This window comes from Vidua macroura, chromosome 20, assembly GCF_024509145.1.
Source record: "Vidua macroura isolate BioBank_ID:100142 chromosome 20, ASM2450914v1, whole genome shotgun sequence".
Taxonomy (NCBI): domain Eukaryota; kingdom Metazoa; phylum Chordata; class Aves; order Passeriformes; family Viduidae; genus Vidua; species Vidua macroura.
This window is the reverse complement of record NC_071590.1, coordinates 7229783-7255698: the sequence shown is the minus strand read 5'-3', so window position 1 is coordinate 7255698 and position 25916 is coordinate 7229783. Positions and strand designations below refer to the sequence as shown.

Genomic DNA, 25916 nt, shown 5'->3' with positions numbered 1-25916 from the left:
ATTCAAAGTTGAGGAGGGGGATGTTTAGCGACTTAACTTAGGCTTTGCCTTCAAGATGTGGTTGCTTCATGGACTGGTTTCTCATCAAACACCTGCATTGTTCCAAAGCTGTTTAAAATGGCACAGTGGAAGACTGTGAACAAGGAAAATCCTCCGTGGTTTCGTACCTTGGCTTAGGAAAGTGCCAGTTTTATGTTGATCACGACTTGTGGAACTGAAAAATCTTTTTTCTGTGCTGCTGTGAGGTCCATTTTTGAGTTGTCTCTTCAGGAGCAGGAGGCTGCAGCGGTTTGCTTCGAGGTGGGGTTCACTGCTTTGTTCCTGCTGCTCCAGAGCTGGTCTTTCCTGGTATGTCAGCCTGCAGGCATGACTCATGGGAGCTTTTCACAACATGGAAAGGTCTTCCCAGAGGAATTCCAGCTCCTCCAGGCATTTGCAAAGGAAATTCTTAATTGGATTAGATTCATAATACTAATCTGCTAATGACTGTTTGTTATGGAGATCTTGGCACTATCTTGTAAATATATTCACCTTCCTTTAGCTGCCTTATGTCTTTTTATCACATACAAGCTCAGTGTTGTTAAGATTGTACTGCCGCCAGCAGATCTGATAGTTGGGAATGGGGGACTACTGTGTTTATTACACAAGATCTTATAAAGCTCATAATTCTTTCCTCTCTCTCTCTCTCCATTTCACGGTGTTGTTTAGGTGGTGTACTAAAAGGGAAGCGGTGGTAATTGGCATGTCTGACATCCGGCTGTACTTCTCTTACCATGGGTGTGAAGGACACCCCGGGTGGGGAGTGCCTCTGTGCAGTTGTCAGTGACAGAACTGTGTATTTTTAGTAAGAATCAGGACCAAACAGGCATTTCCTTCCTCCCAAAAAGGGTCTTTTTGGGTTGTAGGTGCTGTTGTGGTGGTGTGAGGAACACCTGCAGGAGAGCAGGACTCCTGTGTTTCCCTGTGTAAGACTGAGTCAATTTGAAATTTCAGTTGTAACATCAATACTGAAACAGTTTTTCAACAGTCACATAAATTCTTCTGTTTATTGACCCACACCAGTGGATGTTAAACTGCTTTTGTTGCTAGACTGACTCACTGGTATGTGTCAGGTTCTTGAGTTTTTCCTGTGCTCTACAGCCTTTCTTAATCCTTGAGTCACTATCAAATAGCAGGAATCTGCTGTGGAGAAAGGGAGCAGTTACTTCCAGAGTAGGAAAGAGGTGTATCTCCCTAAAAGCAAGTGTGACAGTGAATATTTAGGAAGTGCTGTCTGTTGGAATATAAATCATGTGAGAAGGATGTACCCATTTTGTTTTTTTAAACCAGTCAGGAAGTTCTCTTGGACTTGTGAAAATGCAAATGTATCTGGGGATATAACATGGCTTTGTTACAGGGGTATGAAAGAAGTGAGTGTAAGCAAAAAGCACCTTGCCACGTCAGGTTACTGGCTAGACTTGTGATTTTTGTGACACAGATTGTCAGAGCTGGCTTTTCTTTCTTATAGTAATCGATTTGTGCTGTCTCCAGCTCCACTGCTCACTAGATGTCTGCCCAGCTTCCTCGAAGGAACACTGCAGTATCCAGTAACTCTGTAAGCTGAGTAAAAATAGTGTTGTAGCTTCCCTTTAATAAAGAAGTTGACACATACCAGTTGTAATGCAATCACATACCTTTTTAGGGGATGGAGTAAATAAATGCTCCCTGTAGCCAAAAATGAAGGGAGGGGGGAAAGAAAAAAAAAAAAACAGGTTGTATAAATCATTCTTCCTGTTGGTGTATCAGATGTTGAGCACAAAAGGCAAAGAGCATCTCAGCCAGCTGGGGGGAATCGAGTGCCTGAACCCAACTCTAACCCATTTCTGCTGACGTCTGCTCTGCACGATCACTGGAAGCAAACTAGATGGAGCTGGAGATTACCGACTTTGAACCCTGCAGAAAGCACTGGCCTGAGGATACAATTTAGCAGGCTGAAAACCCCATGCTGAATTTCTGGCAAGCACTAGTGATTGGTGTGAAACACCTGCCTGTACAGCCTCTGACTTTGGGCACGGCATCATGTGAACTTCCCAGTGATCTCTGTCTAGAATAGCAACAGGAGCAAGATATGAAGGTGATCTGGAAAAGGCAGAAAAGAATGTATGCCCTGCTCTAAGGATTTTTTATTGGTGGTGTTTTTTGTTTTTTTTTTTGGTGGATATTTCTGTCTCTGCTCTTTTTTCTCTCTTCCCCAGCATTCTTGGGAAAGCCTAGTCCACATGTAGATGTCAGAATTACACTTCACTTGTGTCTGTGTGAAGACAAATCATGCTTTTGCTTTTATGGGTCTGCCCTTCATCTTCTGATGTGCTGCTTTCCTTTTTTCCACCTTATTGCTGCTGTCCTTTCACCCCTGTCTCCTTTGAACACATTCAGTATGGCTAGGGCTGAATGTGTTCACTTCTCAGAAACCTCTCAGACCTGTGTTTTGATTATTTTTTTTTCCCACCAGAGATGTCTCTTCATTTATTGTTCTTTAAAGACAGAATTGGATGAAGTGATCCTCACCAGGGCTATGTTGTTCCTCAGCCTCCTTTCTTTTCCCTGTTGCTGCCCTATGTGTCATCCTGCTTTGAGAAGATGACTTCTAATCTGTTAAGAAGATGGTGCTATAAAGACCTGAACACTTAATAATGAACCTGGACATTGAATTCAGGCTATTGTTACTATTGTCTGCAGCACAGGCATGAGTGATGCCTGGGAAAGAAACAGGAGTCAGGATGTGCAAAATGTCTGAATTTCTGTGTCTGACCCACATTTTTCAAAGTCAGTAATTCTTCTATCAACTTCCATGGTTTCTGCTTATAAATACAAAGCTGGATGGTTCCCTAGGCAAATACGTCTCAAATATCAGAGTTCATAACCAGTCAAACTAATCAAAAAATAATAATCAAAAACCCTCACTGCAATTCTGGTGGTACTATACACTCTTTAATACATATTTATTTATATATATATATGTGTTTACCTATGTGTGGAAATTTGGTATCTTAAAAACAATACTTCCTTTAATTTTTTGTCAGCTGGACATTAATGAGGGTAATAACTAACAGGTTGTCTAGGGAATGGTCTCTGTGGGCCAGGTTCTTTCTATAAATAGAAGTAACTAATTACATCAGGTGATCACATGTTTACATGCAGCTTATCCAGTTTATTGGACCCTCCTGCTCATCAGGTTGGAGGCAAAAGAGTTCTGCTTCATGCCTTGGAGGATACTTCCTTGATTCCCCATGAACTTCAGGATTGCCTGTGCATGAGGGTATAGAGAGGAGGCAGGACCCCAGTGAAGGCAGGAAGGGAGCTGAGGTAAGGTAGATAAACACCTGCTTCCATGATGTCCTCTTCCCAGGATGGGAATAGCAGGAGTGGTTTGATGGATTCCAGTAAAAAAGTTCATTGGCATTGAAATTCACAGATTACTCACAAAATTTATGATACACTCATGAAATGGTACCTGGTTCTTGGGAGCACAGTGGTGCTGCTGTCAGAGCCTGGGACTGCTGGCCAAGCCCTTGAAATGTTGAACACTGGCAGGTCTAGATAGTAAAAATAAGCACACAGTGAAGGAGATTTTGGGATCTGGCATACCCAGCAAAGCTGCTGCTTAAACCTTGAGGGGTTCAAGTCTTCCTCCACTCTCGTAGCGTGATGTAGACAATGTAGTGTACCTTTATTTTTTCATTGGGTGCATCTTACTCCTCACTGTCTGCCCATATAATGGTGTTTTAATCCTGCTTCTGTTTTCTGTCTGTTGCTGAACCCTTATTTCCAGCTCTGGCCATGCTGTTGGAAAGATGCACACTAAGCACACGCAGCGTTCCAGATGATGGGATAATTGGTGACCTGTGAAACAGTCATTTTGGTTCCCTTCCTTGCATAGTGGCAGCCAAAATAATCATGTCCTGACCTGTTTGGTGGTGTCCAGGAGTCCTTGCTGGATGTTGCTAATTTAGAACTTATGTCCACGCTCAAGACTTTCACTTTAGTGTAAACAAAGTTATGCTGTCTGCTGTCAAGCTTTTTTCACATATTCCCTCAGGAGTTGTTGCACCATAGACAGACGTATAGTGGGTGATGCTCTGTAGTTAATGTGAATTGTGCTGCTGGCTTAAAATAGGTATAACTTATAAACAGTGTGAGCCTAACTGAGGCCAGACAGTTACTGAAACTGTTAGTTTTCATGTAATCAGGTCATGCTTGGAGGTCTATAAAGAATAAAAATTGTGCTGGACTTATCTGAAGTTTCTTGGTCTCTGCATTGGTGCTTGAGAAATCTTTGGCTTTTTCAGGAAGATTATTGTTGTACAGCTGAGTGTCACAATTTATCCATGTTAATGAACAGAACTTGGAGACTTCACTGAATAATTTGAGGAATAACAGTGGAGGAGAGGAGGGAGCTGATAGTTTTCCTAATAACCACCTCTGAGGTAACTGAAAATCTGACTTCTGTCTTCAGAATCTTTGTGTTGATGCAAGAGTAAAAGAGGAAGGGTAAGGGAGTTGCAGTGGGGAGGAACTCGCCGCAGGCTGCAGCTGTTGGCTTGTTTGGTGTGGTTTTATTCTGTCTAAGGTAGAGGCTCAGGGTTCCAGGTGTCCTCCTCCAGCCGGGTTTGGGAGCAGCTGTGAGCAGAAGTATGTAACTTGGGCACAGTAAAAATGTTCCAAAAAGCTGAATTTGTAAATGATGCAACTTTCCCTGTTTCTCAATGGGGCTCTTGTAATGCCCTGACAGTGAGGTTGGTTTCCTGGTTTGTTTTAGCTGCCATTGAGGCCCTGCTGTAGGAAGCCAGGGAGCCTTGTTCTTTATGAAGCTGGTAGAACAGCTGTAGCTCTATCCATCATAAGGATAAATAGGAGTCCCGTAGAAGAGTTGAAAGCCTTCTTCCCTTATCTGGCAAACATATCTAGCATCCTTCATTATCATCCTGTCACTGAGTCTTGGTCAGTTCATCAAGTTTCCTGAGATGGAAAAATGTGTTTGCCTACATTTTTTCATGGTGTTACTATTTTTCCTCCGCACAGAAAAAAAAATATTTAAGTCCAATTGTTGAAAACAACTGACGTGAAAGAGAAGTTATTGAAGAAAGCTTCACCAGGCACTGGTTTGTTTTCCTGCCGCCATTATCTCAGCTGGTAGCTGGCTGTATCCTGGTGGGTCCAAAAGTAGTGTCAACGTGCCTTTGACGCAAGATGGGCAGGAATGCAGTGTGTAAATAACCTCAGGTCTGCTTATAACTGGTTCCTTTGAGAGCTACAGCCCAGTTTGTATTGGAGAAGGTGCCATTCCTTGGAGCACTTGTTTATCTATTTATTGAGGTCAGCAAAGTGAGGAGTAATTACAGGATTTAGACTTGACAACAGGCTTCTGATGTATGAGAGCCTCAGAGTGTGAAATTGAAAAGCTAAGTGGCTCCATGCTATTGTTTGCTTGATAAAAACTCCTAATATGCTCTTGAAGATTTTTTTATTTTGTCATAGCCATTTAAGTTTTATTTAAGAGATAGTGCATTGCGTTCTGGCCATAGCAGAGCAATGCTTGACAATGCATCTGACAGGAATTTCAGGAGATAGTTAACTTTCTGAGAAAAAGCCATGAGACAGATACATGGCAAGTGACTTTCTAGTCAGTGTAGTGGTTTTTGACTAGGCAGTGATAAACATCTCCTTTAATTTTCAGAGGCTTTGTATGAGTTAGTCTTCCAGGTGTTTTTAAGTCAGCCTGTGTTTTTCAGAGCTGTCTTTGTTTTAAATGCAGAAACACATTCTGCTGAGCAGGTTGGATTTGGGTCACACCAAACCCCCCAGGTAAACAGCAAGAGGCCACCACTCTTGTCTGTGATGACAGGAGGGGAAACTTTCTGAAATGAAGGGTTAGTGAAAATGTACTGAAAAGTGCAACTGACTGGTGTGTAGTTGAAAGGAGATGTGTTGTAACCAAAGATAAAGTGGGAGCTGTACAATTCCAGGTCCTGTTGGCAGCAAACACTGGCGGCTGGAGCTGTGCATGCTAATGAACCCATGAAAGATAGGGAGAAAAGGGCCGTGGTGCTCCTGCCAAAGTGCTAATTCTTACCTTGCTTATGAAGATCAAGTATCTTGCTCAGATTTAAAAATCAGTTTCTTTTATGCTTACAGTAAAAGGTTGAAGAATGTGGTCATACCTAGTCAATTAAAACAGCATTCTTTAGCGCTTCCCCGGCTTTCTGTTGAGACCCAGGCAGTGCTCTCTGCTTGCTGCGAGGCCAGCAGTGCAGGAGCAGCCTTCATCAGTCTTTGTTAGCATGGTGAGCTGCGTTGATGAACAGTTCATTAACCAGGAGAGGCAGAATCAGTCTTTTAATACACTTGCTATCGCAGCTAGGCCCTGACAGTGAGCAGAAAACCTCAGGAGGCTTGTCTGAGCACTAAAACCTTTCTGCTGCTCTGAAACGAATCTTTCCCCCTCCTTCCACAGGCCTTTGGGTAGCAGTATTCATTAAAATGCTTCTTTAATAGTACGGTGTATGTAGGATTTCATGGTTCAAACCCAGCAAATGGGACAATAACATACACACTTGCAGAAGAAACCTGTTCTGACTCTTCCAGGCGTCTCTCAAGGTTCACCGTGGTATTAATTGTTTCATTGTAAAATGCATAAGATTGAGGTAACAGTTAAAACAAATAACCGGAGGCATCTGGCAGCGTGTGGATCCCTGGCACGCCGCACGTCGGAATGGGGCAGACGTGTTCCCAGCAGTTCAGGCACGCTCATCGGGAGCTTCAGAGGGTGAAATTTCACTAGAAACAAATCAAAGTCTGTGGGTTTTTTTTTTTTTTGCCCTGGGGTGTTGGGAGGGGAGAGGGGAATGGGCCACATGAATCCATACTTGCTGTAGATGCAGATCTAAGAGCTCGTTTTCTAGCAAGAGTAAAACCTGAGCTATTGCAGGATGCACCTTAGGATTGAGCATGGATTTATGCTGCAGCAAGCACACGGGGATCATTTGTTACTCTCCTCCTTCCACACCCCCCCCCTCCCTGCTTCTGTTAGCAAAAGATTAGTTTGGGGCAGGGAGTTACTGCTTCATCCAAGCATTTGAGGTGAAGCAGCCAGTAGTGGAGGCTTTGGTGCTCTCATCTAGAGCCTGATCTCTTGTTCATCCAAGCCCTCCAGGAAATGAGAAACATAAGCTGCAGGTATGTCAGTGCATATATGCAGAGCGCTGCGTTTCTGGAGTGCCTGGAACACGGAGGCCTCTGAAACCCTGCACTCCTCCTCAAAATGGCTGCCAGATGTGTTGGCTCTACTGAATTCCCCAGAGCCTGACACCAGAAATGCTGAGGTTATTACCAGCTTGGTTCTTGCTGTGTTCTTCCTTCAGTCTTGCAGGCAAAGTGTTGCAAGAGGGAGTGTGACCCCGGATGGCTGCAGTACCTGCAGAGGCAGTCGCTGGCACACGGGCGAGCTCGGGGCAAGGCTCGCCGGGACTCTGTTTAAACAAAGGAAGTGTGTTTGTTTTCACAGTCCAGGCTTGGGAGCCCGGGCTGGGATCCTGTGCCATTTCCCTGTGCTAGGAGCAAGATTCTCGAGGAAGACAGCCTCTCCCTTTGCTGCAAAGCACAGCTCTTCCTGGCCAGCAAATATGCATCTTATCCTCCCTGGCTTGTCAGGGCTGGAGACTGGAAAGCTTAACTCGGATTTGGTTTGGTATATGTAAGTGCAATAAACAGTATAGAGACTCCTGCCATGAACCAACATCTAGCTTCCCATGCTTGTGTGGCTTTCTTGGGCCAGTCTTATAAGCTACTGTACTTCTTGATCCCCTTGTAACCCAGTCAGTCCCAGTGGATCCTTGAAATCTGTTTCCCAGTCAGTGGGAAATGGAGCTTCCAGAGCCTGTGGTAGTGCATCTGTGTGTTCAGCACAAGAGAGCAGACTTGCTAAGAGCTGCCTCTAGCAAAAGTCAGGAGAACTTTTAGAAGTATTATCTTAAGCCACACTGCATGGTAAATGGCTGGTTTTTGCCAGCAGGTATATTTTCTCTGCCACAGTCAGCAGTTTGCTCAAATAACAAATCTTAATGATAAAGAGGTGTTGGAAAGTACTTGAGTTAGTAGTAGGATCTGTAAGGAAAGTGTATCATCTAACATATGCTGCTCTGCCTTTTACTGAGGAAAAGTGTTTCTCAAAATAGTCCTCCTTACTCTAATTTGCTTTGGTTTATTTCTAGCATCAGAATGAGAATGTCATTTCACTGTGATACAGCTTTTATAGTAAGTGCAGATCCATGTGAGTAGGATGTATCCAGTGCTTCGTAGCCAAGGCAAGCTGGATATGGTGACACTTTTAAGAGTATTTGGGTTGTCTTAAGATAGAAGGTGGTTTCTACCATTAAGTGTGCCCAGGGATGGAGTACATGGGAGGTGGTGGGTAGACCTCATGGCAGCTTGTTCAGTTGGACTCACTGCAAACCCAAGGGATGGAAATGCCTGTATGTATGACTGACTTTGCTTGCTGGAGTAATGAGTAATCAAGTTATTTAAAGAGGTGTGGTGTTTGTGGCAGGAGGTGGTGTGTGTGTGGCACAGCAGTGAATCTTCCATTTATCTTTGCTGTTCAAGTCTGAGGGTGCTCTGAAACCGTAGAGCTGAGATGGGTGTCATGGAAGACTGGCTTCTTGGAGGTGTCTGGCTAAGTGGATGTATGGGAGAGCGAATCCAGGGAGCTTCACCATAAATTAAAGGAAGTGGCTGGGAGTGGAACTGCAGAGCTGCCCTGACTCTGGCTGTGTACGTGAGAAGAGTTCCAGAAATGACAGTAAATAACAGTAAAGCTTTGCTTTGTGTTTCTCTTGTAGCAACCCTCCGCTCAGCGAGGAGATGCTGCCTCCCGGGGAGTGGATGTGCCACCGCTGCACCGTGCGCCGCAAGGTAAAGCCTCTCAGAACAGACACAATCCCTGCCCTTCCAAATGGCCATTTGAAACCTGAATCCTGAGGTTTATACCTGCCTCTCCCTTCGTGTGTACTCAGACAACCAGAGCTGCTTCTTTGTGCTTGTGTTTGCAAAGGGCTTCGTTAGGAAAGGGCTTAAAGAAACCTAACGATATTTTAACATCACTACTAGGAGGTAAAACTGAAGGGCCTGGAACCTTCTTGTCAATCTGTGCCTTTTAAACTGTTTTCCTTCCCCCCATTTCTGGAAAGGAGGGAGAGCTGAGGCACAGAGGAAATGGGAATGGCTCCTGTGCTTGAGGAGGTGAGCTGTCTACAGGCAGAATGGGAGTCACGTTAATACAACTTTGCCATCAGGATTCTGATTCTGCTTAATATGTGTTTTTTAGAAGAGTGACTTCACAGCAGTTGTACATCAGCAGAGGGTGAAATCACAGTGAGTTATGATTTCCTGGGCTGTTGAACAGGATAGGAAGGAGATGATTGGGCAATATTGTAGCTTGTCTTTTTTTTTTTTTTTTTTTTTTTTTTGCCTTGATGCTCTTTCTCCAGGAAGCTGTCTTGCACAATGTAAACATCTTATTGCTGTGACCACATAGGGCTGCTTAGCAGAGGGTTTAGAAACTGCACCAAGCTATCTAGCAACTGTTCTCTTGAAGTGACACCCAAAACAGATTGGAAGAAAACTGTGTGCTCAGCCTTTGTTCCTGAAGTGATTGCCTTGTTAGGTTTCCAGGGTACTGTTCAGCCATCTGCCAACAATAGAAATGAAGGTCACAAATCGAAAAACAAATAATAAAGTAAAAAGAGAGAGAAAAGGAGAAAATCCCCAACTTTTCTATATTAAAAATTTCCTGAAAACACTTTGCTGCCTTTGCAGACCATGTTAGTGATGGAGTATATTGGTTCCTCCATATGGGTGATGCTGTCAAGCACTGTAACTGTGCACAGTTGCCCATCCCAGGCCATGTTGCAAAATGGATCTTGTGATGATGGCAATCTATAGTTTCCTCTGCTGCACTTTGTTCAAGATTCCTGTCATCAGGAGATAGCAGAGTGTTGTTTGTATGTTGTGCTTGTATTCTCAAGCTGACCTTGTCAACCCCTGATGGGTTTGTATGCAGTGCCAGGGTTAGTAAAGTGCATCAACAGTGAACAGTTTGCTGTGGAGTTTCTCAGTGTTGGTAGCAAAGTAAACAGTTGTGTGATTTGTCAAATGTTTAGGACTAGATGCTGTGAAATGTTATCCTGATCTGGACTCAAGTATAGCTACCCTGAAAGGAGAGACACATGGTAATGTTCTTCCCCACGCTTAGTTCTCTTCAGCTGTTCTGTCACCTCTACCTTAGCTGCCATCAGACTGTTCTTGATCGAGGCTCTAATGACTTCAAGGGGGAAGTTGTAGTGCGTGGCTCAAGCGTTTTCAGATGCTGTTTGTCTTCAATCACATATTTGTCAAGGTTGATGTGCTTTGTTTGTGGCCTCCATGATAAGCCTGCCTATTCATGTCGTGCAGAAGCGAGAACAGAAGAAAGAGCTGGGGCAGGTAAATGGATTGGTGGACAAATCTGGGAAAAGGACCACCTCCCCCACCAGTGACGCAGACCTGTTGGACAGGTCTAGCAGCAGCATCAGGGCTAATGCGCATGCCAGGATCTTGGAAAGGAGAGCGAGCCGGCCTGGCACTCCCACATCCAATGCCAGCACCGAGACCCCCAACTCAGAACAGAATGATGTCGATGAGGACATAATTGACGTGGATGATGACTCTGCCATTGCAGAAATGGACTGTGGGCAGCCCCAGCTGAAGCGACCCTTTGAGCTTCTTATTGCTGCTGCCATGGAAAGGAACCCAACGCAGTTCCAGCTGCCGAATGAACTGACCTGCACCACAGCACTTCCAGGTGAGCGGGGCCTTGTCTGCTGCTAGTGAACACGTCTGCAGTTGCAGCCTGCTGCCATCTTTCCTCTTTTCCCTCCTGACTCTGTGATAGTTGTGGCTCCAGTGGTGTGTGCTGGTGAAAGCAGAGGTACCTCTGGCTCTCCTCCAGCTGCCTAGCAGCAGGTGCCTTTCAAATCTCTGGGGACACTGCAACTACACACCATGTCCATCAGGACTTGTGATAGATGCTTGTTGTTCTCACCTTGGTCTAGATCATCAATATGAAAAAAAAAACAGTTGTCAAAATACTTGATTTTTGATTTATGATGCAATAATATAGTAACAAAGTAGTGACTAAATGTGTAGGGTGTCACTGAAATTACTAAGCGTGAAATAAATCTGCCTTTAAAGACAGACTCTGTCACTTAAGGCTAGATTTAGTGGTTGATAGAGGTTCCTGAAGCAGCAATCTTTGACTTTTCTGAGATGATTATATGTATCTACCAGAAGGCAAACCTCTGCTATGTGGATAACACAAAGCTTTTTAAAATTTCCTTTTCAGGTACTAGTAAGAGGAGGAGAAAGGAAGAAACCACAGGAAAGAATGTCAAGAAAGCACAACACGAGTTAGACCACAATGGTTTGGTTCCCTTGCCAGTGAAGGTCTGCTTCACATGCAACAGGTACTTGTTCTTCCAGGGAAGCTGTTCAGTGTAGCTGCAGCCTTCACAGGAGCAAAGTTCTTGCTGAAAAAAGTAGATTACCTGTTTCCTTTTCCATTCTCCTTCATTACTTACTTACAATCTTCTAAACAAATGGGAGAATATTAATCTTTGCTAAATAACAGGTGTTTAACCACAGCAAGTGTAGGTCCAGCTGTAAAGGGTTCTGAAATGTAGCCTGAAGATTGACAAGATTGAGCCATCTTGTCTTCAATGTTTTTCTGCAAAGAAATATTCTAAAGTGATGGTGGTGTAGTAAATGGTGATGTTTGTTTATGGTTTGTGAAGGAAGTGTGTGAGGAGGTGACCTTTAGGAAATAGAAATCTACTGAGAGATTTATAAGCCCAAGGCAAATAGGAATATTGTGCTGAAATTGTAAATCTGAAAACCAGTACAAAATACTGATGGGTTTTGTAACACTGCATAAAAAAATGCATAGATCAATCCCAATTCAAAATGTCAGTGAAAATGAAACCTTTATTTCAGAAACCCAGTCAGAGTGAATTTCTCAAAGTGGAATGGGGATTCAGGTGGGCTTTTGTGGAGAACAACTGATGACTTTGTCATAGAGCAAAGGCTTTTTTAAAGCCTGGGGATTCAGATGTAGTTGTTTTTCTGGAGTTTGAGACTTGTTCTGAAAACATTTTGTTGATGTACACGTCCCAACGTCACACATGATTCCTCTAAGGAAACTTGTAATTACCTAAATCTGAGATTTCCTTTGATCTCTGAATTTTGCTTCAAATAAAGGTTTTCCCCCAAGTGAATCTTAAAGAAGGTCTATACAGATCAAGTTACAAATCATAAATCCTACTTTTTGGTGCAAACAACAGTGTAGAGGATAAACTGAAGTGGTCAGCCAAGCTTGCCTGAATGTTCTATTTATACTCTGTACAGGGAATAAGATTTGGCTCTCTCTTCTCAGGAGCTGCAGAGTGGCACCTCTAATCCAGTGTGATTATTGCCCACTCCTGTTCCACATGGATTGTCTGGAGCCACCGCTTACTGCCATGCCTCTGGGTAGATGGATGTGCCCAAATCACATAGAACACGTGGTGGTAAGCAGGACTGACTATGATTGCAGTATGGTAACCGGATGCTGGAGTTGGAACCTGGCAGGTCCATTAAAGGACAAAGCACAACAAATGTAAAACAGCTTCTGAGCTCTTATTGCTCCCTGTAACGCTTGTAAAGCTCCTGCTGCAAGCAACGCACTCTCCAAAGGAATATGATGCTGCTCTCTGCAATAAAATATAAAGATGGGGGAACTCCTTCCTGTAACTGAAGCTGACAGCTCAGATTGTGGCTCACTGACAGCTTGTCTAGTTTTTGACTGGACTCTTTAAGATCTAGATGAGCTTCCAGAACTGGGATACAAAGCAGCACAGTGCTACAAATAGGGGAAGTAATTCTTTGCATGCTTAACCCAAAAAAGTTTCATTCCAAGAGGGAGTTTTCATTTTTGGAAAAGCAGTGTACTTGAGACTTAAATACTCAGGAAACAGGGGGCTGAAACAAAGAGCTTTTTCCCAGACAAACTGCTTCTGAGAGCATTGATACTGCTTAGTCGGCCTCTAAATGCTTTTGTATTCATCTCCAGCAATGTGCCCTTTAACAGAAATGGTTAGTGCTGCAGGAAACAAATAGCCTAAAGCTGAGCTGATGCTGTACTGCCAGTGCTGCGAGGCATTATGAAAGTCTTAGGGTGCCTTAGAGTGACCTGCAGATCCCTAACTCCTGTGGCATTATCTGATCACCCAGCTGAACCAGAAGAACTTGACCCTGAGTAATCGGTGCCGAGTATTTGACCGGTTCCAGGACACCATATCTCAGCATGTTGTCAAAGTGGATTTCTTAAACCGAATCCATAAGAAACACCCTCCGAATCGCAGAGTTCTTCAGTCAGTGAAGAGGAAAGGTCTGAAGGTATGTCTAACAAGTAGTGGTGGGTGAAGACCCCTGTGTATGTGTCTTAGTTTGGAAGGGAAACCAGCATACTCCTTGGGGCAGGAGGAAGAAGACAGTCTGAATGATTGTGTTGGTGAGAGATCTGGGAGTCAGCACTCACTACTTGTAGGATTTAAGAAGATCTCTTTCCTTCAACTACAAGGCTCAATTATTACAAGTAAGCACTTAAATCTAGCACAAGCATAGAAGGTACAACACAGAACTTCCTGAAGGTGGCCCTACAGTCAGATTTGGGGCTCTGTTTGTTGCCAGGATGCCTGAAAACTGCCATACAGACTTGCCTTGGCTGTTTTTTCATTTCTCTTATGCTGTAGCCACCATGTTGTACCAAAGTCATGCCTGACCTAAGGGAATAAAACCTATTAATTTCAGCATGGCTACATCAATTTAAAGTACTCAGTCCTTGATAATTCCAATGTATCTGCAGGGTTCCTTTGGGTGAGAAAGCAGCAAATGCAAAGTTTAGTGCTGATCAGGCACTTGGTTTAACTAGTCATTCTTGAGTAATTGTTCTCATGTGTGATCTTCTTTCTCCACAATGTAGGTTCCTGATGCTATAAAGTCCCAATACCGGCTTCCACCCCCGTTACTCGCGCCTGCAGCAATTAGAGATGGCGAGCTGATCTGTAACGGGATCCCTGAGGAACCCTTGCAGAAGCACCTTTTGAACACTGAGCACTTAGCCAGCCAGACAGAACAACAGGAGGTAAATTAAGTCAAATGCTTGGACTCTGTGTGTGTAGTTGCTTTGGTACAAAGATCCCCTTCCACTTCAGTCATGATGGAGCAGTTGTCTAGGAAACCAATCTCAAGCTCACGTGTGAAGGTGATAGCTTGTCTTGTCTCTGACACCCTTGTGCATTAAAACTTCACTTTGACTTTCCAGGTGAGATGTAAAATTCCTCATTTGACACTTCAGGGAAGTGGTGCAATAGTCCTCTGGCCTTAAGAGTGGAGTCGAGGGCCTTCTGTCTAGAAGTCATCTTTATTTCGTGGCTGAGGGGAAATACTTTGCACTTTGATTATGTAAGGCTGCTCTCTGACACGTTTATTTATAAGTTAACGTCCCATTTCTGGGTCGCTTTTTATTGCGGATGGAATTGGACATGTAAATCAAGGTCAAATGAGCGTTTAAATCTTGTATGAAACTTTTGGCCACATTCCACAGTGTAAGGGCATGTTAAGTTGCAGTCAGGGGAGAAATCAAGTCCTTCTTTTAGCGCAGACAAGATTCTTTTATGTGGCAGGTGCACATCCACCATGAAGCTTAAAACTTAGAATAAATCTTTTGGTCTTCCTCCACTTTGTGTAAAAGGAAAGTGATCTCCATCCCAGCTTTCTACTCCCTATACCTGAGGTAGAGCAGCATTTCTTTCCAACATGCTGTAGAGTAAGTTGGAGGGTTGTGTTTGGCTAGAAGCCCAAATTAGTGAAAGGTGTGTTTGTAACCTGAGGCTGAAGAGTTGCAGCATTTAACAAGCAAAGAGAAGGAGGAGTTTGGAAGTGAGGAAATGCTGCCTTCTCCCTCCTTTAATCTCAGCCCCTCTCTGTCCTACCTCCAGCATAGAGATAAACAGTACATAATCTTGGTTGCACTTTTATACTTCTGGACAAAATTTTCTCCTAATTGTAGATGAGCTCCAGAGCAGATGCTGTAGTTCCACACTGCATCTGAGCAGTCAGCAGCTGGATTTCCTCGAGCTGGGTGAACGATGGAGCAACTGTAGAGGTTTGGAGCACTGCTGCCTCCAGAGCTAACCTGCACTTTTTTCTTCCTTCCAGTGGCTCTGTAGTGTTGTTGCGCTCCAGTGCAGCATATTGAAACATTTATCTGCTAAGCAGATGACTTCGCTTTGGGACTCTGAACAAACAGAGAAGGCTGATATTAAGCCTGTTATTGTGGCAGATGGCTCACTCGCCAACCCTTACCAGGCAGCTGACAAGGCACCCACACCTTCCCTCTATTCCATGTCATCCTGCACCTCAGGGATTACCACCCAGAATTCCTTGAGCTCCTCGCAATCCCAGCAGACTTTGTCACAGGAAGATGTTAACTGCAGCTCTTGTATAGATAAATCCAAGAAGGCGTCTTCTTGCGGGACTTCGAATGGGCCGACAGCCTCTGACATTAAAGTGAACGGGCCTCATTTCTATGGCGTTTCATCCGAATCCTCAGCACAGTTGACTGACTCCCAGAGGCTCACGGGGTCTGGGAACACAATACCTGTTTTGTCTCATCGGCAAACGTGGCCTCGGCCCCTCACGCCCCCAGCGAGTTGCGGACTTCTGAATCACACCATTGGAACCGTTGTCAAAACAGAGAACGTAGCAGGACCCGTTTCTTGTGCACAAAGGGGATCTGCGCCGGTCACGAGTTTGCCTACGTCCATATCGAGCTCCTGTGCCAGCCTGGAGACCACCAGCACTTTGCAAAGGAAGAATGTGCAGACGCAGATCGGGCCGCCACTGACGGCAGAGCTGCGGGCCGGGGGCTCCCCGCTCAGTGCCACCCGGGCTCTCACCCCTCCCCAGGCTGCAGGAGATGGGATCTCAGCTGTTGGGTCCACAAACAGATTCTGTTCACCAGCACCACCTTCAGGTACGTGCTGAGCCACTGACCTTGGCCCCAGGGCTGAGAAAAACTCAGGCTAAACCTCATTCAAAATCTCGAGGCTGTAGCAGTGTGTCCTTGTTTGACTGGGAATCGGGCTTTCTGTGGAGAGCCAGCTGAAGTTTCTCAGGTCTCCTCTGTCTTAGGTCTCTTTATGGGAGCCATGGAATGTATTTTTGCTGGCTGTCTATATTTGAGGGGGGATCTCTGTCCTGACAAGCAGGATAGTAGGTCAGTTGAATTCTTGAAAGCAACAGTAGCTTTATATCACTTGGCTGCTGCCTCGCTGTTTCAACAGCTGCTGCTTTAAAACCCCAGCGCTGCTGTAAAACCACTGGTTTGTTTCAAATGGCCGTTTGGACTGCAAGGTAGTCAGTCCTTCTCACAAGAGCAGCTCTCTGGGATCTAATCCAGAGTAACTGTTCAGGCAGTGGTTGTGTCCCCTACTGCAGGTGTTGTTGGAGTCTTCATGTGCATAGCCTTGATGTTGGAGAAATGTGGGCTTGGGAAGCTGTAGTCTGCTTAGGATCTGTTGGTCTGACACAGGGTAGTTACAGACTTGGATATGCCAGAGATCCTGAGTTGTACCCAAAAAACTTGCTAAATAATAGCAAGGTATATAATAGAGTGTATGTATCCATTTTTAGTGTAGAAGCATAAAGTCAAAGATGTTGACAGATGCTGGAGTAACTGCCCACAGCTCAAATTTTGTTAGAATAAACGTTCACATATGGCATTCTCTTCCTTTTCCCTCTCCCCACGCCAGCTCAAGACTCAAACCAGCAAACTTTTTGTGCAGGTTGGGTGGGAACAGTCACTGAAAAGCACGTGACAGAGCTGTGTGTCACTTCCCAAGCAGTTCCAACCTGCTCAGTGTCAGGCTTGTGTGGAGTGGCTCAGGTCTGGTGGTTGTAAAGCAACAGAGCAACATATTTTTATAATCCTTTCTAAAATTCCTCAATGAGCAACTTCTAAGCTTTGCCTCGCCTTTGGAAGCAGTCCCCAGGGTACTTGGCCTCCTCCTGAATAAACTTGGTTACTTTGAGGCTGCTGATTTGACCATGCCCTGCTTAGAAATGCAAGGCTGGGAGAAGTTCTGGTAGAGGAAATGAGACCATATTATAGAAAACTTCGTGCTTGTGGTTTGAAGAGCACTGCAAACCCTACATAATTTTGCAGTTACTTAAGATGTTAAATAATTGCATCTGGTGCAAAGCTTGTGTTCTACAAAATCCTTACTTGCTGCACTGTCTCTTGGGAAAGGTGTAAACATTTAAATTTTCCATCTAACATGATGGATTATATATTTATAACAAAAATTGTGTGGAAATTTTGCTGCTGAGTACAAAAATGCAAATAGCTCATGACCTTTTTTGCCATAAATTTCAGCAGTTATAAGCAAACCAGCTCAAGAGGATCTGGTATTGACAACACATTACAGGGGTTTTGTTTCCTGGCATTTGCCACTGCCTCTTTCAGCTGCATGGCCACTTCCAAAGCAGGAGGATTTTATTTTGTAAATAATAGAATCTGCTTATGACTGCCACATTCCTTCTGGACAATGATGTGCACCCCAGATTTTATAACAGTGTAGAAATAAAACCAGCACAGTTGTGCTTTTTATTCGTGTTAAAACCTAGACAAGCTACTTGGCAAATGTCTCTTAGGTTTAATAAATTCTTCAAGCTCCTGGGGAGCTGGTGCTCATCTTTCCAGTGTCACCACAGGGAGCAGGAGATTAAATGTATAGGTCAAGAATTCCTCCAGCAGCTGGAGACGAGGCAGAAACCACGTTTTGCTCTGTGTTGGAGGCACAGAGAAGCCTTTCTATGAGCAGAAGAAAGATCCTGGCCTCTAGTTCAGGCCTTTTTCAAAGCATGACTATGAACAAAATGAGTCATTTTGGAGCAGCTTGGCAGCCAAGGGCAGCCTGAGGGCTGGGTGCATGTCTGGTGAACGTCACAGTGACATCTCTTCTCTCCATCACCTCTCTCTGTAGATGGTAAGGTCAGTCCCAGCACCTTATCCATAGGAAGCGCTTTAACTCTACCCTCATCACTCACTTCAAACTCTGCAGCTATGTTGGACTTCACCGGTTCCCTGAAAGCGTTTATGGACGGGGGTGAGTATTTAATTCATCATCAGTCTCTGCTAGCCCTGTGTGTTTGCTTCCCTAAAGCATTCCATCTCTGCTTGAGGGAAAGTTCCAGAGATAAAGAAGGGTTGTAGTCAGGTGAGGGAGGGGCTGGGTGTACATTACCTTAAATATGTCACATGCTTCCCTGCTCCTAGTGTTGCCAAGGCAGCAAGGCCAATGAAAGTGTTTCTGCCTGAAGCTTTTCTGGGGAAGAATCACAACTGGGCTGCTTTCCAGGTGGAATTCACATGCAGAAACCTGCCATGTTGTGGTGCTAGCTGCAATCCAGAGCTGCTCCTGGCAGATGTGAAGTCCAGCAGCAATAGATCATGCAGTAGAGCAGTCACCTGAGTGGTGATGCTCCAGTGGGTCTGTTAATTTTATAATTTATTTCTGCTTCTGTCAGTCTCCTAGACTGGCCTGGTTTTTATTTCCTTTTGTTGCATTTGGCAAGAGATGGCAAATGCTAGCAGAGTGCCTTCAGGAGGAGATTGCTGAGCCTGCAGCAGCTTCAAAGGGGGTTACAGGTCTCTGTGATGCAGGGCTGGACTTTCTAACCAGGTAGCAGAGCTTCAGAGGAAGGACCCAACATGCTGTCCAAAGGGGTGCAATGGCCATCTCGAATGACCTGTTGATTCTGGGCCAAACCAGCAGATTTTAAGCTTTTATCAACCTTAGTTCCCCCAAACCTCTGTTTGCTGCCTCAGTTGGAGCTCTCCAGCTGTGGCTGGCACTGTCCTCACACTCTGTTCACAGGAAGTGATGTGAAATAATAGCTCACGTATGTGTAGGAGTCTTGGTATTGCAGAATTGGTCAAGTCTTTGCTGTTGAAGCAAACAGCAGGTTTGAAAGTGGGACAGCTAAATCCACTGCAGCTCAGATCGCACTCTTTCCCTGAATAACTTACTAATTGCTTTTTGTTTATTAACAGAGATTGAGATAAATATGCTGGATGAGCAGCTGATCAAGTTTCTGGCCTTGCAGAGAATACATCAGCTCTTTCCTCCCAAAGCTCAGTCTCTAGCAGGCAGTGTGAATTCCCATCAGCAATCTCCTGTGGGAAACCACATTGAAGGTAAGAGCAGCCCTAGAATAGCTGGGTTATGTTGAGCCATAGATTTGCCACTGTCTATTCTTTGAAGGAGATTTCCCTCTTTTTCTGGTGCTGCCTTTCATTTTTCTTTCTTCTCATCCCTCTGCTCTGGATATCCACTGACCAGAAACTCCATCAGGATCCTCTACTTAATTATTTACAAATTTGAGCAATGTGAATACTTATAGTACCTTCAGACTTTCTGCTGGAAATGTGTAGTGAAGTTGTGTTTTATTCATCTTAGAATTAGCAATAGATGGGAAGGTTCATCTCAGGTGCTTGGTGGCTTTTCTTTGCACTTTTACCTTTGAGATGGGCAAGAGAAATCTGTGAATTCCTGCTCTGTCTTTCTGGAGGAGTTGCTTGTGATACAACAAGAACAGGAGGAACTGGAGCACAGAATATATGTGTGACATTGTCATTGCCTGTTCAGAATGTCAGTGTCAAGCTGAAACCACTACAAACACCAGTAATGGAAAACAACTGGAGTTTCTCTTGGAAATCTCCAGATTCCTGAGTTTGGCTTTGTTTATTACCACTGGTATCACCTAAAGCTGCAGGGTGAATGTGTTCCTCTGCATGCCCCAGTCAGTTTAATCTGCTTTCAAACACTAACTGGAGAGCCTTGCTGTGGAAGCAGTTCTCTGCTCCCCCTCTGCTAGGCCTGGGGGTAAATATCCCAGATAAGATCTTTGGAAGTCAGTCAGTAATCTTTTTCTGAAGCTCTGTGCTTGCCTGGTTTAGCATCATAGCATTCCCTAAATGCTTTGTCAGTCTTCTCGTGATGGCTGCTGCAGGACACAGCAGCAGGCTGTGGTATGAGCTGCCTTCCTGGTCTGGAATTCTTCAGCACTCTGCCTTTCTCAAGGCAGATTGGTGCTGTCTTAACCCATCACCCTTTTTGGGCAGGAATGATGCATCCAACTGGCTGCTTAGCATTGCTGATGAAATGTTAGATCCAAAGCCTTTAGTGAGCCCTGCAGAGCCAGGCAGCTGAAAGGATTCCTGCAGGGCAGCCAGGCAGAGGTGGAACTTGTGATGCCACTTGGTGTGGCCACTATTATTGATGTAGGTACCTCTGCAGTCTTTCATAATCCTCATGTTCTGTTCTTTGATTTCACCCTCTTGGTGTAACGCTATCCTGCAGATGTGGTATCAGGAGAGGCTTAAACTCCATGTATAAGGGGTTTTCCTCCAAAAGACAGTGCTGAAATCCTGGCTAGGCCAGTGTAGCCCAATGGAGTTCAATATCTGTTCCACAGAAGATTTTCTGTCCAGTTAACATGGGCATGTGAGTGTGTGATTTGAACTTGGAGCTGCTCTGGAGGCTCAGCCCTGGACCAGCCATTGTCAAGTGTGCCATAGGGACTGACCTGAGGGTAAAAGAGTCCACTCAGTTAATCATCCTGTCTTGGGAGCTGGGTTTGTCCCTGCCAAGCCCCATTCAGCCCAGGTGTTTTTCCTGCAGCTTCACTAGAAATTAAATCGCCGTTGTGAAGTTGGTGAATTCACCAGCACCAATTCTTTTTAAGTGATACTTTGAGAGCAACGACTGAGCTCTTTGATTACCCAGAGTAGAAGAGATTAAGAAAGAAGCCAGGGGTAGAAGGCTTATGTGTTCCTCAGCGTGGCTCCATTGTGCACACTCAGTGTTAATGCTCCCCATTTGCATGGCTTGTGTGGGTTATGAGAAAGCAATTTTCTCTGACTGGCAAAAAGAGGTTTAATGCACTAACATTCCTAGAGGGTTGTGAACTGGTGCTTAGGCCAAAACTGACTGCATCCTCCTTAGGGTCTGTGCTTTCTGAGCTAGGGACACTGGGGTCAAGCAGCTTTCCCAGCTGATAACATTGTTCAAGTAATTTCATTTTATCTTGCAGCTCAAAGAAAGGAAGTGCAAGCCCGGGCGGTGTTCTATCCTCTGATGGGCTTGGGGGGTGCAGTCAATATGTGCTATCGAACCCTCTACATTGGGACAGGTGAGTAGCTTTTTCCTGCCCTGACCTTTCAGAATCAGGGTGGTTCTCCCTGAACCCTCCCTAAGGTCTTTGCCAAGTGGGTGTCAAAGGAAACAGACTCACTGTGGCCACTTGTACTGGGATTCTGCACTACCAAGAAGTGTGGAAATCCCCATTTGCCTGAATCTCTGTGGGTGGCAGCTCTGTCACCTAGTGTCATAACTAGAACAGCTGTCTTGGAGTTTTAATGCCTGACTGATGGAGAGGAAAGTTATGGTTTGCTTGCAGGTTTTGTTTCTTGTTGCTTAGATTCTTCTAGTGCTCTGGGTAGACCCAGGAGCAGTGAAATGCTCTTCAACCTTTGTGGAGCTGCTGGCTCCCTTCCCCCGCTGAAACTTTGTTGGTGGCTTATCAAAGCATTATTCATGCAGTCCTGGGAGCAGGACAAAAGCAGTTGCTCCCCTGTTGTTTTGCTAATTGAAGTTTAATTCTGTCTGTTGTTCTCTGGTGCCTGACAGTTTGGTTTTTTTTCCCCAATATGAACTGAGCCTGTTTTGTCCTCCCCCATGACAGGAGCTGATATGGATGTGTGCCTTACAAGCTATGGTCACTGTAACTATGTGTCTGGCAAACATGCCTGCATATTCTATGATGAGGTGAGTGCCTGAGTGATTTTTTTTTTTCATTATTATTATTATTTTTAATTTTTGGTGTGCATGGCAGTGGGAGCTGGAGATGCAGGCAGCAGGTTGTCTTTGTGTGGTGCTCCTTTTGTGGACTACAAAGTAAGAGCTGTTTTTTACTCCAGTGGAGGCTGTGTCAGCATTTTCTGTCAACCCTTTTCTGAAGCACAGAGCTCTGCCAGCATGATTTCTCTGACTGCCTGTGGGCAAGGACTAGCCACAAGTCAGCACTGTCACTACTGGTGTCTAGGGAAAGAAAAGGACATAGACGTGATCTGATACTTTTTGATCTGAATGTATTGTTAATAAAAGCTAAACTTTGTGTCAACATCAAACCTCAGCTGGAACAAACCAGGGAACTGCTCTGAGTCCCTTGTCTTCAAATGTGATGGGAGACCAAAGCATTCATAGCATCTGCAGTTCTCTATAAATTATTTATTTAGCTAAAACTTCAGTTAAGCTCACAGCATAAACAGAAACCTACAGTTTCTACTTAGCTACAGCTCAGAGATTAGTTTGTTCTTGAAGTAAACAGACCAGCAGGCCTGCCAGTAACAGCACTGCTGGAGATGTCTCTTAGCATGGAAACAGTCTTCGAAGCAAGATCAAGTCTTTCATATCACCATTTGTCAACCAGCTCCAGAGCAGGATCCAGGATTAACCCACAGCCAGCTTTGGCCATTCCTCCAGTGCTCTGCAAGCTACCAAACACACTCAGTAATGGGATCCTGACCGTAAATCTGTGTGGAAGCATCTCTTCACAGTGGTCAGTCATAAATCAGGCTCCAGGCACTGACCTTAGACCCTCCTATGGCTGTGGTCACTCTGGAGAGGGAGAATTTCCCTTTCTCGAGCTCTTTCTGCAGGTTCTCCTTCTGCAGTCTAGCAGGTTACTCCCATGTGTACGTGGAGTTTTTGTAACTTGATTAAAGTCTTGTAGTCCCTGAGGGATGAGGTCTTGAGATGATTTCTGTGAGCTAACCTGAAATCTTCTCTGCTCTGTCAACATCCTGCACAAAGCTCAGCTGAGCATGACGCCGCTTGTGTAACGCTGCACATCACGGTAATGCCTGCTGGCATTTCAGCCTGCACAAGGCCTGTGAATCCCAGACTGCCTCTGTCCTGAGGCTGCTGCAGCACGTGGCATCCCTCTTGCCATCTTGTGCCTGCTTTCCAAAGCTCATCTCTTCCTTATAGGCACAGGTCTCGAGCCAAGTTTGCATCAGGTGTGCCTGTAAAATGCTCGCTTTTGTGAGCATCAGCTTGAATATCCTGTTCTCAAAAGATGTGTTGGTTCAAGTGCAGTAGGTAAAACCCACTTTGCTTTGGCCCTCCTTCTCTGCCAGAAAGCAGCTCCTGCAGGAAGGCTGGTTATTCTGTCAGCTGTGGGATCAGGTTGGTGGTCTCTGAAGCTGGAGGATATTTACCACCTATTATTTGACCACTACTGGCAACAAGGAAAAGGGGTTGTCTTTCAGTGCTCCAAAGAGGTGTGTATGGACAGAAGCACTTCTGACTAACAGAGGGTGGGGTTAGATTGGATATTAGGAAGAAATGTTTCCCTGTGAGGCTGGTGAGGCCCTGGCACAGGCTGCACAGAGAAGCTGTGGCTGCCCCAATCCAAGGCCAGGTTGGATGGGGCTTGGAGCAACCTGATTGAGTGGATGGTGTCCCTGCCCATGGCATGGGACTCAAACAAGATGATCTTTAAGGTTCCTTCCAACCCAAACCATTCTATGACTTCATATCTTGATTCCCTCCTCTTCCCTTTCTTTTCAGAATACGAAGCATTACGAGCTGTTGAACTACAGTGAGCATGGGACGACCGTGGACAATGTCCTGTATTCGTGTGACTTCTCGGAGAAGATGACACCCACTCCTCCCAGCAGTATTGTTGCCAAAGTGCAGAGTGTAATAAGTGAGTGTTGTACCACCACCACAGGGAGTTAAGTGAGAGGGGGCAGGAGCAGGTGGAAACCAATTCCTTGTTGATGGCCCTTGGTCTGCACAGGCTGGTCCACCCCTTGCACAAAGGGGAGCCTTGCCACAGCCTTCAGCTGGGGTTACACAAGACCTTCCTCTGCAGCCTAGGGAGCTCTGTGCCCTGACCTAAACCCTACTCCAGCCTCCAGTGCAGGAGTCACCAAGCTCCAGGTCCCGACGAGCAGCCAGCTTGGAGCAGGCCTGAGGCATTTCCCCATGCATGTCCTCCCTTCCCAGGATGTGAGATGATCTGTGCTGTGCTGCAGGCATTCTGTCCCTGCATGGCTCACTCCTTCTCTCCACCTGATCAGCTTCCTCTTCTTGGGCTGCCAAAATAGATATGTAAATGCCTCAACGTCTCCAGGGCTGTGAGGAGATTCCCATTTCCCTTTGATCAGCTGCTCACTGCAGACTGAAATCCCTCATGGCTGGAGGATCTTGCCCATGAGGCATCTCAGCAGTAACCCCTGCTGATGAAAACAAGCTGCTGCTAACCTGCCCAAACCTTACCATTTTTTAAATTCTTTTCCAGAACGACATAAAAGCAGAAAACAGGAAGAGGAGGCACACGAAGAAGCTGCTGTGATGAATTCACAGGCACAAGGGCAGCATCGAAAACCCTGTAACTGCAAAGCCAGCAGCTCCAGTTTGATTGGGGGCAGCGGGGCTGGCTGGGAGGGCACGGCCCTGCTCCACCACGGCAGTTACATCAAGCTGGGCTGCCTGCAGTTCGTTTTCAGCATCACCGAATTTGCGACCAAACAGCCCAAGGGGGACACTGCCTTAGTACAAGATATGGACTTGGAGGAGAAGCTTTCTCTGAAACCCCACCAGGTGCCCGTGCTGCGGTCCAACTCAGTTCCCTAGGAATTTTTAGGAAGAGAGCTTTTTGGAGTAAGGAAAACGCCCTCAGACTCTTTACAATGCAAAAATGTACAAACCGAGGTGGGATTTTTCTGTGTCGGCCCAGAGACTGTTCACACGCCGTTTGCATGAAATGAAGAACGTTTAACTTTTTTTAATTTTTCTTTTTTGCTCAAGTTTTAGGGGCATTTGCACATATATTTGTACTATACATTTCATTTTAAAAGGAAAACTGCAGTGAGAGCAGGACGTGTCAGAGCGAGGGGTGACCGCTGTCTGACTCGAGGACTCTCTCTGACAGATAGTTCCCATGCAGTTGTAAAATAATCAGAAACTTGTTCTATTTTGTGCCAGTGACAATAGTTTTATATTAAAAGAGAAATACAGTTTTCATACAGCAAATCTATACAATATCATTGTTTTATTTAATGTAAAGAAGCGCTCTTCTTCCCACAGTTATTTTTCCCATCCCTCCCTGCTATGGTTGCACTACAAGTAGCTACTGTGTATTATGGGCAGTGAGAAATGAGTTCTTTTCCTGGTGTCCATCCTATTTTTTATTTCAGATAAGGAAAAGTGTTGGATTCTGTGTAAATACATCAGTGATGGCATTTTTCAATGTTTTAAAGCTGTGTACAGTGCTACATGTGGTATGACGTTCCTCAAATTGTCTATTGTAGCAGATCCTTTGTCGTAACCTGTCTGTCTCTTTTGTTTCTCTGCCACCCCCCCCCCCCCGCAGCAGAACAGCTAGTTCCACTGTACATAGTAATTGTAACGTTTTAGACTTTACAGAAACTTTCCTGTATTCTGTATATAAAAAAAAAATACTTCACATTCTGTTTTCTCGATTGTCTGTCTTCACTCGTGTCACCACAACCTGGAGCTTCCCCAGAGTGTCTGACTGCAGAGGAGCCTGAGCTGGGAGTCAGGGCTGGGGTGGGATGGAAGGACCCTGGTGTCCTGCCTGGGATGTGGGAGGATGCTGGTGGGAAGAGGGTGAGGACTGGAAGGTGATTGAATCATGGAATTGGTTGAGAT

At 45.1% G+C, this 25916-nt stretch overlaps 1 protein-coding gene across 2 annotated transcripts in view; it reads left to right on the top strand.

The window, feature by feature from the left end:
* The window catches only part of PHF12 (PHD finger protein 12), a 31801-nt gene extending 6086 nt beyond the window's left edge, over positions 1–25715 (top strand). The window contains exons 3-15 of one of the 2 annotated variants that reach the window (XM_053995436.1): positions 8877–8949; positions 10489–10876; positions 11417–11537; positions 12503–12635; positions 13339–13503; positions 14090–14251; positions 15328–16144; positions 18156–18278; positions 19226–19369; positions 21268–21366; positions 21919–22001; positions 23808–23946; positions 24544–25715. In XM_053995436.1, coding sequence (XP_053851411.1) covers positions 8877–8949; positions 10489–10876; positions 11417–11537; positions 12503–12635; positions 13339–13503; positions 14090–14251; positions 15328–16144; positions 18156–18278; positions 19226–19369; positions 21268–21366; positions 21919–22001; positions 23808–23946; positions 24544–24878 — 2782 coding nt within the window. In that variant the 3' untranslated portion in view covers positions 24879–25715. Of the gene's footprint in view, positions 1–8876; positions 8950–10466; positions 10877–11416; positions 11538–12502; positions 12636–13338; positions 13504–14089; positions 14252–15327; positions 16145–18155; positions 18279–19225; positions 19370–21267; positions 21367–21918; positions 22002–23807; positions 23947–24543 lie in introns of both variants that reach the window. The other variant, XM_053995437.1, reaches the window with a different exon arrangement.
* The last annotated feature ends 201 nt before the right edge of the window (positions 25716–25916 follow it).